General features: G+C 42.1%; 1 protein-coding gene across 1 annotated transcript in view; it reads left to right on the top strand.

The window, feature by feature from the left end:
- Nucleotides 1-7,443: 7,443 nt before the first annotated feature.
- LOC106731187 (ankyrin repeat domain-containing protein 26) overlaps nt 7,444-13,581 on the top strand; it is a 46,495-nt gene continuing 40,357 nt past the window's right edge. Inside the window, exons 1-5 of the mRNA XM_032473573.1 lie at nt 7,444-7,634; nt 8,311-8,425; nt 8,588-8,761; nt 12,023-12,129; nt 13,433-13,570. Coding sequence (XP_032329464.1) covers nt 7,444-7,634; nt 8,311-8,425; nt 8,588-8,761; nt 12,023-12,129; nt 13,433-13,570 — 725 coding nt within the window. The remainder of the gene's footprint in view (nt 7,635-8,310; nt 8,426-8,587; nt 8,762-12,022; nt 12,130-13,432; nt 13,571-13,581) is intronic.

Below are 13,581 nucleotides of genomic sequence, written 5' to 3'. Positions count from 1 at the left end.
CTTAGCTAAAATCCTTCTTTCTGAGAGTATCTACAACATGAGTATTATCTAAGAACTCATAAAATTCAGTACCTGCTAAATGGCCTCACATTTCAAATGTCCAAACATTATTTTATTTTAATAATGAACCAAGTGGTACCACTCCAATAATGGACTTGAAGTAGGTTTAAAAAAAAAAAAAAAACTTTTATGAATCTTATTAAAGATGTAAAACTCAGGGAAAATTGAAAATATGTTGAATAAAATTTCTTGACACTGGAATAACACCGGAAAATTTAAGTGACCTCTTGCATTTTTGATAATCCTGCAGACAACTATAATATTTTCTTGAAGTATAGGATTCCGTGCAAGGCCTTTCCTTTACTTAAGAAGATTTAATTGCTATTTCTGACTTCTTTCCAGACATCTCTATGTGAATGCCCAGTTCACAGTCAAATGATAACTATCTGAACCTGAGCTTAGTGATGTTTACTCCTGTTAAATCAAGATTTATTGAAATCTTCCTTTATATCATGTTCTTTGCAAGGCAAAGTGAGTGAAAGATGAATTAGCCATACACTTATCTTCCAAGTGGCTTTCAGTCCACTAGGGATGGGTAGGAGGGACAGAAAGCATGTTTTTTAAAAAAATCACATGGTGTGGTAAGGGCTAGAATGGAAACATATGCAAATAATTCTTTTTCTAAATGTTCATAGCATCTTATCTTTTTCTCTCTCATGGCGTTATTACTTTTACCATTTAATACAGTCATTTGTCACTTCTATGACTTCAGACTTTTTTGAGGGGTAAGACATGGATATTATGTTGTGTGCTTTAAGACAATTTTTTTGAGCAGTTTTAGGATTACTGCAAAACTGGGGGGAAGGGGCAGAGATATTTGGTGTGCTCCTTCCCCCCGCCAGCTTCCCTTATTGGTAACATCCCCCACCAGAAGGCTGCATGTGTTACCATTGCTGCACCTGCATCCAAACATCACAATCACACGAAGTCTGCAGTTTGCATTAGGAATCGTTCTTGGTGTTGTACTGTCTTTGAGTTTGGACAAATATATAATGACATGTATCTACCATTAGAATATCATAGAATATTTTTACTGCCCAGAAAATCCTCTGTTCTCTGCTTAGTCATTCCCCTCTCCCCCCATGATATCTTTTTAAAAACTCTCCAACACATTTAGCTGAGTGCCTTGCATGGGAAAGTAACAGTAAAAGAACAACAGCAGTAACACCATTAGCAACAAAAGTCACTTAAATGTTGCTAACTATGTGTTAGTCTCTGTTCTAGAGTTTTGTCCCTGTTACTTCATTTAATCCAAATAACAACTCTGCAAATCAGGCACTAACATTATCCCCTTTCAACTGATGAAGAGACTAAGGCACAAGTTAAGTGGAATAACTTGCTCAAACTCACCTAGCTCGCAGTGCAGAGTCCAGAGCTGGACAGCAGGTAGTCAGTAAACACCCACTGAAGACATAATAAATTAATATTAGGTAGCTGTTTAAAGAAAAACTTAAACACAGAAGTCTTGGAAATTCTACATCTGATACTAATGCATTTTCCTTTGGTGTTGGGGCTGCATCATTTGTGGAGACTGTAACAAACTACCTCTGCATTAAAGGATTTTATTTATGTCTGGTGGGGGGCTCCTCAGTAGTGTCTCTGCCCTAAGACACAAAAGATCGACACATTTTACCTATAGCAGTTCTTTGGTTTCGTTGTCCTGTTTTTCAGATTAGATTGTCCTCAAAGGACGGAAGCTTCATTGCCATGCTGGACTTCTTGTGTTATACATGGAAACTTCCCCACTGCTCTGAATATAAATCAGCGTTACCGGCAGCACATAACAACTGACTTTACAAATTAATGGAATGCGCCAAACTGGAAGTCATTTGGAAACCTGGACCCTGTTGGCCTTCTTGGTCTTTTACCTTCAGGCCCTAAGATAATCATAGCCTGTTGGAGTTAGAAGGGGCTTTGGATCATGTGATCCAACCATCTCCTTTTCCAGACAGCAGGCTCTGGTTCAAAGCAGCTCTGACCCACCTGAGGCCACACTATAAATTAAGGGAGGACACAAATGAGGACAATCCCGTTTAGAGATGAGAAGGACATGCATGAAACAATCGGAGACATGTTTCGAGGGCAGCATGAGCTATTACCATGAAAAAAAATTAGCCATTCTCTGTATTCAAGTACTCGATGGGGGGCAGGGGAGGACAATACAGGGCACAGGCAGACTGATGGGGTCCACACCAGTGACAGAGGCTAGATTTTGTGGGATTGCAGAGGAACAAGTGGTGCATTCTGGCCGTTGTATTCAGGGAAGCTGCCGTTTATTCATCTGATCTGTCATTTTTATCTAGCATATGCTCTGAGCATTACTCTGTATGCTGGAGAATCAGTGAACATGCTTTGTCCTCATGGGATTTATATCCTTATTGAGATAGACTGGTCTTCATTTATTTCTGTATCATTAACAATGAAAATACAGAGACTGGGCAGGGAGTGCGGGTTGGCATCTGCTCAAAATGGAATGGTTTTTAATAGCTTTGAAGTCGATACATTTTTTTCAAAGCTCTTTTTTCCCCTTCTTTCATTCTTCCTACCCCTCCCCCCCAGCTCTTTCTTACTGGACATACTGAGCTATGCTCGGCTCATAGACAATTCACAAAATATCAATGTTGATATCATTTCCATTCTTTTTACTAAATCAGTGCATGGTGAAACCATTTTTTTCCTGTACTTTAGTAGGAGAATCAGAATGCTTTGCAATACTGTATAATGGCTTAGAAAGTTGGAATCAGAATGCGTAGGGGGATTTTTTTCAAGGAGGCTGTAGACTCTCAGGTTCGTTACTTTTCTTAATTCTAATGGGGAGGAAGGAGGAAAGAAAAAGGAGACTTTTAGTTACTTGCTTTCTTAATGTGATTTCTTTGACAGAATAACGCTTCTATATAAGCTCAAAACAAGCCCAGAGAAGAGGTAAAATTAGAAAACAGATATGTAGAATTTTAGGTCAATATCATATGTATCATGTGAGGCTGAACACATTTTAAAAATTTACTGAACTTTTTAAAGGATTTTCCTGAGTCCATTAACTGTTTTATTATATTGTCCATTTTCCAAGAATTAAGAATAAAGCAACATTTCCTGTCAGTGAGGAGACTGAACAGAGTGGACGCACTTGAGGATATGCCTACCTCCTTAAGACATTTAATTTTAAGCTTAAATCCTAACTAGTAGCATCTGAGGATTTTTTCTTTAACCTCCCTCCATGTTTGCTGGGCTGGCCATGGCCAGTTTGCCCACCGATCTGTTCCTAGCCTCTCTCTTGCTTGGCAGAGGTGTCAGCATTCTCAGGCTGATTTTTCCAGGTGATGTTGACTTCCAGCTGTGCCTGGCAAATGGAGGCTGGGTGGGGAGTTAGAGGGCAGTGGGAAGGAAAAGCCAGGGTCCCCCCGCCTGCTCTCTCCCCTTGCCCACCCGTGATCCATCCCTGCTGGCTGCTCTGTCCCCTCAGGGGTCCGCTTTGTGCCTGGCAGGCTCGCTGTTGCTTTAGCTGCTGCTGGGTGGCTGGCATCCCTGGGCTCTGATAACATCACTTCCCTCTGCTCACATGCAGGAGTGGGAGGGGCTGCTTCTCTGCTAATGTCTGGGTACCTCCTCATCCCCGGTTTGACTGCTTCAACCTTCCAAATGCCACTGTAACCAATGTTATTAAATCAATTCTGTTTTAAATATTTGGAGTGGTGTCTGTCTTCCTGAATGGTCTTGCCAGTAGTATGATGATGACTTTCAGAATTTTCTTTATTCTAGGTATAGAAGCAGAATCCCTTTCTTCAGGGCACACCAACTGGAATGGGGTGAAGGGTTTTCCTCCAAATTCATGTCTACCTGGAATCTCAGTATGTGACCACACTTGGAAATAGGATCTTTGCAGGTGTTGGTAATTACTGAGGTCATACTGAAATAGAGGGACATCCCCAGTCCAGTGACTGGTGTCCTTATAAGAAGGCTGTGTTACTACAGAGGATGGGTTGAAGCTGAGTTTGGAAGTAAGTTACACAGTCTGTCTCTGGCTCATCTTTGTTTCAAGGGTATGGCTCTCCCAGACATCTGGTTTACATCCTGGACAGTCCTCTTTTTCTTAGGAATGAAATACTGTTGTGACTCTAGTTCTGTGCTTCAGAGCCAAATCGCCAGGCTCACACCCTGTATATTTTCAAAATTTGACGAATACTGACAGAAAAACTTGACAGTGTGCTTGAAGCAAGTTTTTGTTTCCCTAAGCATTGAGAAACTGAGAATTTCTGTCTGCTTTTAGGAGATTTTGACCTGTCTCCTTTTACCTTTACAGCCCCAGAAAACAGGAAATATACTGTTGACTAGATGAACTGTTGTTTTGGTTCTCTCAAGTTCCCTATTTGCTACACTGTTTCTTCTAAGGGTAGTCAAAGCTTTTCCACTTTATATTTTCCCCTTAAAGGCTCTGTGCTAAGGCAGACTTGAAGCTTGGACAAATTAGATCTTGAGTCTACAACAGAAATTTGAAGGCTTTTCCTTTACCTCAGTCCACATCATTCGCCATTCAACAGAATGTGTACAGACCTTTTACACTGAGGAGGGAGAGGACTGTGAGGATGGTGATAAAAGAAACATTGCATTATTTTTTTCCCCTTGATTTGTTCTCAAACCCCCTTTTCTGGTAGTTCACACATTTTCATTTTGCAGCTGATGTAGGCAGGGATGACAGATTTTTAATACTGAAATGGCGTGAAAATATTTCTGATAAAACCTGGAAAACAAGTCTTTCCAGCACAGCCACTTGCCGACTGTGTAGGTTTCAAGTCCTTGAAGCTGTACCTTCTTGATACCTCCCTGTACTTTAATACATTGCATTGGAACCGTCTACTTAGGTTTCTCAGTCCAGAGAACAAATAAAATTTCCTCAAGGACAATAACCTTTCCTTTGCATCTTCCATCCCCAGTGCCTAAACCCAGCTGTCATACCGTCAGCACTCAAGACGTGCAGTGACTTACCTTGATGAGGAAGAAGCACCAGCTGCTGCTTTGGGATCAGTTAGCTAAAGATTTTGGACGGTTGAGGTCCCGTGGCTCCTCGGTATGAAGAGCTAAATATAAAAAGAAGAGAGTTTAAAAATGTATTCATCTTCCCAAGCCCACATCATCTCCAAAAGCCCACATCTCCCCAAGCTCACATCATGTCCCCAAGCCCACATCATGTCCGCGAGGCCACGTCATCTCCCTGAGACCGCGTCATCTCCCCTGGCCCGAGACATCTCTCCAAACCCACAACTCCCTGAGCCTGCTTTATCTCCTGGAGCCCACATCTCCCCAAGCCCGCATCATCTCCCCAATCAGCATAATCTCCTCATCCCACATCTCTCCAAGCCCACATTATGTCCCCGAGGCCACATCGTGTCCCCAGGCACACACGATCTACTGAGCCCGCATCATCTCGCCGAGCCCACAGCATGTCCCCAAGCCCACATCTCCTCAAGCCAACATCATCTTCCCAAGACAGCATCATTTCCCTGGCTCACATCTCCCCAAGCCCACATCGTGTCTCCAAGGTGACATCATGTTCCCGAGCACACATCATCTCCTCCAGGCCCCATCATCTCCCTGAGCCAGCGTCATGTCCATGAAACCAAATCATCTCCCCAAGCCTGCATTCTCTCCCCAAGCCCACATTTGCCCAAGCCCACATCATCTCCCCAAGCCTACATCATCTCCCTGAGCCCTTGTGTCCACGAGTCGGCATCATGTCCCAGAGCCCGCATCATGTCAGCAAGCCCAAGTCATGTCCACAAACCAGAAAAATGTCTGCGAGCTCATGTCATCTCCCCAAGACCTCATCATGTCCCCTGGCCCGAGACATCTCTCTGAGCCCACAACTCCCCGAGTCCGCATTATCTCCCCGAGCCCAGTCATGTACCTGAGACCACATCTCCCCAAGCCCATATCATCTCCCCAAGCCGACATCATGTCCCAAGCCCGCATCATCTATCCAAGCCCACATCTCCCGAAGGCCACAACATCTCCCCAAGCCTGCATCATCTCCCCGAGCCCATGTGTCATGGGTGTTTTTGTCTGCGTGTGTGAATGTCCTGTGAGATCACAGGACTCCTCAGGAAAGTGTGAATTTCCTCACACTAGTATATTTAGAAAAAACACTCTTTTCAGAGGGTGCTGTACTGGATTACCTCCAAAGGTCTCTTTATGTACTCTGATTATGAAATTTAAAATGATATGGAGTCATTAATAATTGATCATGATAATTGACTGATCCCCTCCTGCCCGCCGCTATAGGAGTGGGCACAGAAGTGCCCCTGAGAGAGTCAGCTTTAAAGCACTTGCCAGGTCCTGTCCACTCAAGACCAGCTTCTGGGAGTGTCGGCCACTTAGGAGGGGCTGGTGCGCCCCCTGCAGGTTTGACCCCGGCAGGGCCAGAAGCCATAATTAGCCAGCTGCGGGAGGAAGGACGGAGCCAGGCAGGGAGAATAGGCCTGCCCTGCCTTCCACCTCTCCTGCAAGCGGTTAGCCAGCAGCGTGGCCTCGCTGAGTCACTGACGTGGTGCTTTTGTAGTTACATGGTTAAAAAGTTCTCAAATGTTATACCATGCTCCTAAATAAATCTTGGATTGATTAAAGATTTAATTGATGGAAATAAAAGCAAAAAATAAAATAAAAGTGAAGAAAGCATGTAACATAAGGCTGAGCCACAGAGCAGGGTCAGCAGACAAGCAGAAACACATTTTCATTTCATCTGGAGAGCGTGTGTTGGTTTCTCAAGTTTGTACTTAATGATGCACATTGCCACAATCTCTGAAACCATGAAAACAGCTTCCTGCTGTTTGCACCTGCTAAATTCCAGGGAGACTGGCTGGGGCCCAGAGGGATGCAGAAAGGAATACACTGAGGGATAAGGAGATGGAGAGGTTTTTGGTGGGGAGCTCTCTGGGGAACTAGGCCTTCAGCATCCTGTAGTTCCACCCCACTCTAACCACAGTCACATACAAACATGACTTTCTCAGGGGCAAGCCTCACTTCTGGAAATGTCCCAAAATGCTCAGCCACCTAGCACCGACATTTGAAAGGAATCTAAACTGGCCCACAAGCCATTGCAGAGATTTGAAATGGCTTAGGCTCCCACGTGCACACGGGGCACACTGGGCCTCCGGACCTCTGTGCACACGTGCAGGGACACTGGCTCTGGAGCGACAGTTGAGGGACAGTTGAGGGTCAGTTCTGTTGCTAGGCTACGAGTGTTCCGGACGAAACATTCCAAGCCTCTGAGCTTCGCAGCCGAGGTGTGGCAGCGAGATCTCTGTGGCTTTTCCATAGCGCTAGCGCTGAGATCGGGAGGTGGCAAGAGGCCAGGAGGGAAGTGAGCGGTGTCAGAAGGCGAAAGGCCAGATCATGAAGAAAGTGATTAAGTTCATGAGCTGGGTGGGCTTCAGGAATCTTGAGCGTCCTGAGCCTTCGTACATCATCGATAAGAGTGAGCTACCAAAGCTCCACAGAGCTGCATATTTAGGCTATGATGAAAAATTGCGGAAGTTGCTGTCACGTAAGAAAAATGCTATAGACAGCAGAGACAAGAACGACAGGTAACAGTGGCGGGACGGGGGTGCGGACCTGGGAGGAGCTGCCAACTATGGTTGTAAGACAAGAATTTTAAATTGCCTTCCCATGTCAGAGATGTTGAAGTGTGAGAAAATGAACATGTTAGAATCATTGAAGTACAGTGTTGTCTCTCATCCTTGCAGCAGCAAAGTAGATATACTACCATTTTACTTAATTGAAATGCTGTCTTTGTAAAATAGTAACGGTAACAATTATAACATTATCTAACAATGATTGAGCTGTTATTTTGTGCAAGGAACTGCCAGACACTCTGTATAGTTTTTCATTTAAGCAACACAGCGGCGCCCTGTAAGATAACTACTACTTCGTGCCCGTCTTGTTGATGAGGACAAGGAGGCACAGACAGGCTAAGTGACAGCTAATAAGGGACAGTGTTAAAGGAGAAGTCAGACCCAAGTTGAGCCGAATCTCAACGGCATGCCCTTTCTATTCAAACAGGTTGTTCTTCCATTAAAGTGGTGAGTAATAAGAGCTAATAAATATTGTTCTTTCTCCATAGAAAGAACTAAGATAAGAAGACTAAATGTTAGTTTTAAAGGGGTAGGAATAGCATGCTGTTGAATGTTTACAATTACATGAGTAATTGTATCTTTGAACTAGTATGCTCTAATTTCCTAAGCAGTCCTCTCATGTTCGCAGGACTCCGCTACACGTAGCCTGCATCAGCGGCTGTCCAGCAGTGGTGGCTCTCCTTATCCAGTTCAATTGTGATCTGAATGCTCGTGACAAGGAAAGGACGACAGCTCTCATCAGGGTATGTAGCTGCCAACTGTGTCCACGTGAGATGGATTTGATTTAATTACTTAGAATAAAAATTAACTTATCTGTTTTAAACATAACAAACTGATGGAACTTGGGGAATGTTAACTTGGAATGCCTGGCACTTACAGTCTGTTTCTTGGCATGATACCAACAGGCTGTACAATCCCTGAACAAGAGATGTGCCGGTATCCTGCTGGAACACGGTGCTAACCCAAATCTTGAGGACGGCAGTCAAAACACTGCTCTCCATTATGCCATCTTGGAAGAGAGCGTGTCAATTGCAACACAGCTGCTTTGCCATAATGCAAATATCGAGGCGATAGACAAGGTATAGCTCAACTAACTTTATTTACAAGATATTTGAAATACAGGGTCTTTTCCAGCTACAAGTGTTTTATTTATAGTAATATGTATATATACTGAATGCAATACATCAGGCCCTGTTACCATGGAAGCAACTCCAAAGCCAAGGCCAGGGGCCAGAGGTAGTGCCCACAGAAAGGGCAGAGCTCTGTCTCCCAGCTGCACTTCTACCCCAGAAGGAACAACTTCCCATTAGGAAGTGCCTGGGAGTGGGTGGTAGGCTCAGTGCCTACAGAAGATGAAGGCTTGCGGGGAGTGAAGTGATGGCAAGGGCTGGCTGCCTGCAGGGGCAGGGGTGCTACTGGGGATGGGTGGGAGGAGGAAGGAACCCAGTACCCAGCAGGGGGAGCTGGGTGGCTGCACCTGGGCAGGGGAGGCAGCAAGCCACAGGCCTGAGCACCCCAGGATCCCAGGTTCTAGAATTTGGGCAAGTGAGGTCAGGTCATGTTTGCCAGCCAGCAGGGGCATTCGCTTGTGCTGGTGGCCACATGGCCCTCCATGTACACCTTGGGGTCTTCCGTGCTCAGCCTGGTGTAGCTCCCCTGCGGGGCTGTGGCTGTAGGTGGGGAGCAAGTGATGGCAAAGCTGGTCCTCTTGCTTTTTCTCCTGGCTCTCCCCTGAAGATTTTGATTGAATAAATCTACTAAAGTCTGGACACAGGTATTTAGAAATACTTCCCTGAGATTCTGATACAACACTTGGTTAAAGACTATTGAATGGATAGGTGTAATACATGTAAATTCACAGATCTCAAAACTAAGACATTTCTGGAAGAGCGGGAGTTTGATAGATGCTGCTTCTTTCAGTGCTCTCCTTTCCAGCCATGTTAGCCTGATTTTATCCGTCTCTCCTTCTGTGATTGAGGAGTTTATTTGAATATTACTGGCAATATCTATTGGCTTGAAGAATAGCTCCTTTTTCCTTCTAACCACTGATCATTCAGTGGCACTCAGACAGTCTTAGAAATTTGCTTGTGGTGCATGATTTAATAAGTATAGTCGGACCCTTTAAAGATTTTGCATCTTTTGTTCCCATCCAGGTCATTAGGTCAACAGGGTTTTTCTGATTGCAATAATAGGAAATCATGAGCCTCCTTTTGGTTAAAGCTGTGTGACAGATTCTTGCAATATATCTGTTAGATTTGCTGAGCCCTAGCATAATCAAGATGACGGGTTTTTTTTTTTTTAATTAAAGTCTAGTTGATTTACAGTGTTGTGTTAATTTCTGGTGTACAGCAAAGTGATTCAGTTATATATATATATATGGTTTTTTTTAATATTCTTTTCCATTATGGTTTACTACAGGATATTGAGTATAGTTCCCTGTAGTATATACAGTAGGACCTTGTTGTTCATCTATTTTATATATAGTAGTTTGTGTCTGCTAGTCCAAAACTTCTAATTTATTCCTCCCCCACCCCCTGCCCCCTTTGGTAACTGTCAGTTTGTTTTCTATGTCTGTGAGTCCATTTCTGTTTTGTCAATAAGCTCATTTGCATCATATGTTAGAGCCCACGTGTCAAGTGACACCCTATGGGATTTGCCTTTCACTCTCTGACTGACCTCGCTCAGTATGAGAATCCCTAGGTCCTTCCATGTTGCTGCAAATGGCATCATTTCATTCTTTTTTATGGATGAGTTGTATTCAATTATATTTAAGTACACCATGCAAGATGGCAGTTTTAAACATCAAAACCCATGACATTAGTAACAAATTGGAATTGTTTTAATAATTTAGTTTTGGCCAGCTTATGAACTAATTATCCATTTGATTAACAACTAGGCAGAATTAGATACAGGTAGATTGTAGTTTTAGTAGGCATTGGAAAAATTCTTGAAGGGGGTATTATAAGCCTTTTTAATGTATTTATTTTACAATATCTTATTTTTTTTAATTGAGGTATAGTCGATGTACTATGTTATATGTTACAGTTATACAGTTTAGTGATTCACAAATTTTTAAATGTTATGCTCCACTTATAGTTATAAACTATTGGCTCTATTCTCCATGATGTACAATACATCCTTGTAGCTTATTTTATGCCTGATTGTTTATACCTCTTAATCCTTAACCCTAATTATACATTTGATTAACAGGGAGAATTTGACACAGATAGATTGTAGTTTTAGTAGGCATTGGAAAAATTCTTGAAGTGGGTATTATGAGTCTTAATCACAATTTTTATTACATGTTGGGGCCCAGTGTTTTTGTGTATAAGACATATGATACTAAAGAAAGGCAAGGTTTTACATACAAATACTTGATTTATACCGAACTGTTTGGAAACACAGCAAACATAAAAACACAAGTGGGCTATAGACTAAACATGGCCCTGGATATGTTCAGTTTGTCCCCACACATTGAGTCAACATTTAAAATTTAGGAGACTCGTGCAGAAATCTGCATTGCAGAACTTCTCCTGAAGAATCAAATCTGGTCCCCCTTGAGCCCAGGCTCCTAGCAGACTGCCCTGCAGAGGTGGCCCCTTCCCGGTGGGACATGTGTTCTCCAGTTTGCTGTCCTCACCTGGGACCTTCACTTACTCAGGTCACCTACGTTGCCTCTGTAAGCATTTGAATTTACAATTCCTGTTGTATAATATATTTTGATAAATATTTCAAGATTTTAAAGACACTCTATATTAATTTATAGTCTATTTCATATTTTATAATAATCCCTTAAGAGTGGGATGGAATTTTTCAAATTAGAATTTATAAGTTGGTTTAAGAAAACCTTTTTCTTTACATGCAAATAATCATATTCCCATTGGAATGTCTGCAAGCTTTATGAGATTAGTCATAGTTGTAATTGGATAGGTTATGCATGTTGCAGACAGTATGGTATCTTTCTCCTCAGCATGGCTCCTTAAAAATGCTTGATTCAGTAGCTAAATGGTTCTCTCTGGAGCAGTGTTTAGAGTGTCAGAAGTAGTCATTGAGCAGTAAGGTAACTACAGAATGCCTGATAGACACTGCGATAGAAGCAAAGGTTCTTGGAACCAGCAAATGTCTTAAGTGAGTTGCAGAGAATGACTTCACAGGTAAACTTTTGAAGAGGTCAAGGAGGAGCCTTTTAAAGGGAAGGAGCACAGAGGGGCAAAGAGGGAGGGGCTGCTTGTTATTTACTTTATAGTATATGTTTAAGTTCAGAGACTTAAGTTTTTAAATTCAGTTTTGAAATTTATATGTAATTTTGTACATTATCAACTGTTTTTGCTGTTTTACAGAGTAATTTGACACCATTTTTACTCGCTGTCAAGGAGAACAAAAAGGAAATGGTCAAATTTTTGATAGAGAACGGGGCAAATATACATGCAGTTGACAACGTGCAAAGGTACAGTAGTTTGTTCTCTCTTTCTCTGTTTTTTTTTAAACCTTAATGTTGTTCTAGAGTAATAACAGCCAATCAGAAAGATTAACTTAATAAGAAGAGGATTAACTTAGAATCAACACATCATCAGTTAGGTAGAAAAGCAATTATTCTGCCTGGTGTCACAAAGAACAGTATGCAGCAGGATTCATCTTCCTTTGTAATAGTGACTGATGTCATTTGCAACCTGATTTTCTTGGTCATGTGATCTTACAACAGTTCAGGGATTTCATTTTAGTTTTATTAGTATGGACTTTAATTTTAATTTACCTTATGAGACAGTGTTGAGTTTCTTCATTCTTTTATATTTTTTTAAACCTCTTCTTGGTATATATTTTTGTCTTAAAAGATGCATATTAAACAAAGAGGAGTTTGTTTTGTCTTTTGGATGACTCTGCTTTAAATTACTTTCTTTGAAGGATACTGATGTTATTAGGTTATCACTAAGTGAGTATCACTAAGTGAGTAACTATTACCAGATACTGTGGGCTCATCAGTTTTTATCCTTTTTCATTTCTAGTACATTTTGATGTTTTTATTTTTAATTGATAATGGTAGAGGAAGAAAAATAGCTCTAATTATTGAATAAACATTCCCTTTAGAGAAGACAAGTCATTGGTGGGTGATAAAGAGGAAAGAGCTGGGCTTTAGAGTCAGACGAGGTTGAATTCCCAGCTCTCCTGCTGGCCAGGTGTGTTACCTGGGGGACATGACTTATCAACAAATATGTATCCTGACATGTAAAGGAGGGTCTTAGTACATCCTTCGAGGGTGGCTGTACCTAAGACCATACGTAGACTATTCAGGTTAGTGCCGGGCACATGCTTCTCAGCGTGGTTAACTGCAGCCGTGACTAGTTTTGCTGCCATCTTTATTCATATTACTGTTTTCAGCCTGCAAACAGCTTCTCCTTACCTGACCTCTAGCTGATTTTAAAGTATTATATTTCAGACGAGGGAAGAAATGGGGAATCCTTTGTTTAAATCTTTACCTACTTCAGACAAGTGACCTCAGCATCCTTTCCTGTCCATCAGAGGACTTTAAATTAGCAACTTCTACTGTGTGCTACCCAACTAGGACAGGAGGCTTCTTTTTTGTCCTTCCATTTTGGCCTTGGAGGTCATTCGCAAAAATGAGCACTCGAGCATGTAAATTGTCAGTTCTCCAGGGGTGGGCAGGATATTAACTTGGTAAAATAGATCAAATTAACTGTTTAAGTGAAGCTAACTCAGTTCCTAAGGGTGAAGTTATCTCTTTTTTATTTTAGATCAGCGCTCATACTTGCTGTATTTCATGACTCACCGGACATAGTCAAGTTACTTCTTCAGGAAGGTGTTAGTCCCTATTCTCAAGATTCACACGGAATGTCTGCTGAACAATATGCTTATTCTAATGGGTTTGAACAGTAAGTGTTTA

The sequence above is a fragment of the Camelus ferus genome, chromosome 35 (assembly GCF_009834535.1).
Source record: "Camelus ferus isolate YT-003-E chromosome 35, BCGSAC_Cfer_1.0, whole genome shotgun sequence".
NCBI classification, from domain to species: domain Eukaryota; kingdom Metazoa; phylum Chordata; class Mammalia; order Artiodactyla; family Camelidae; genus Camelus; species Camelus ferus.
This window is presented reverse-complemented; position numbering and strand designations above follow the sequence as displayed.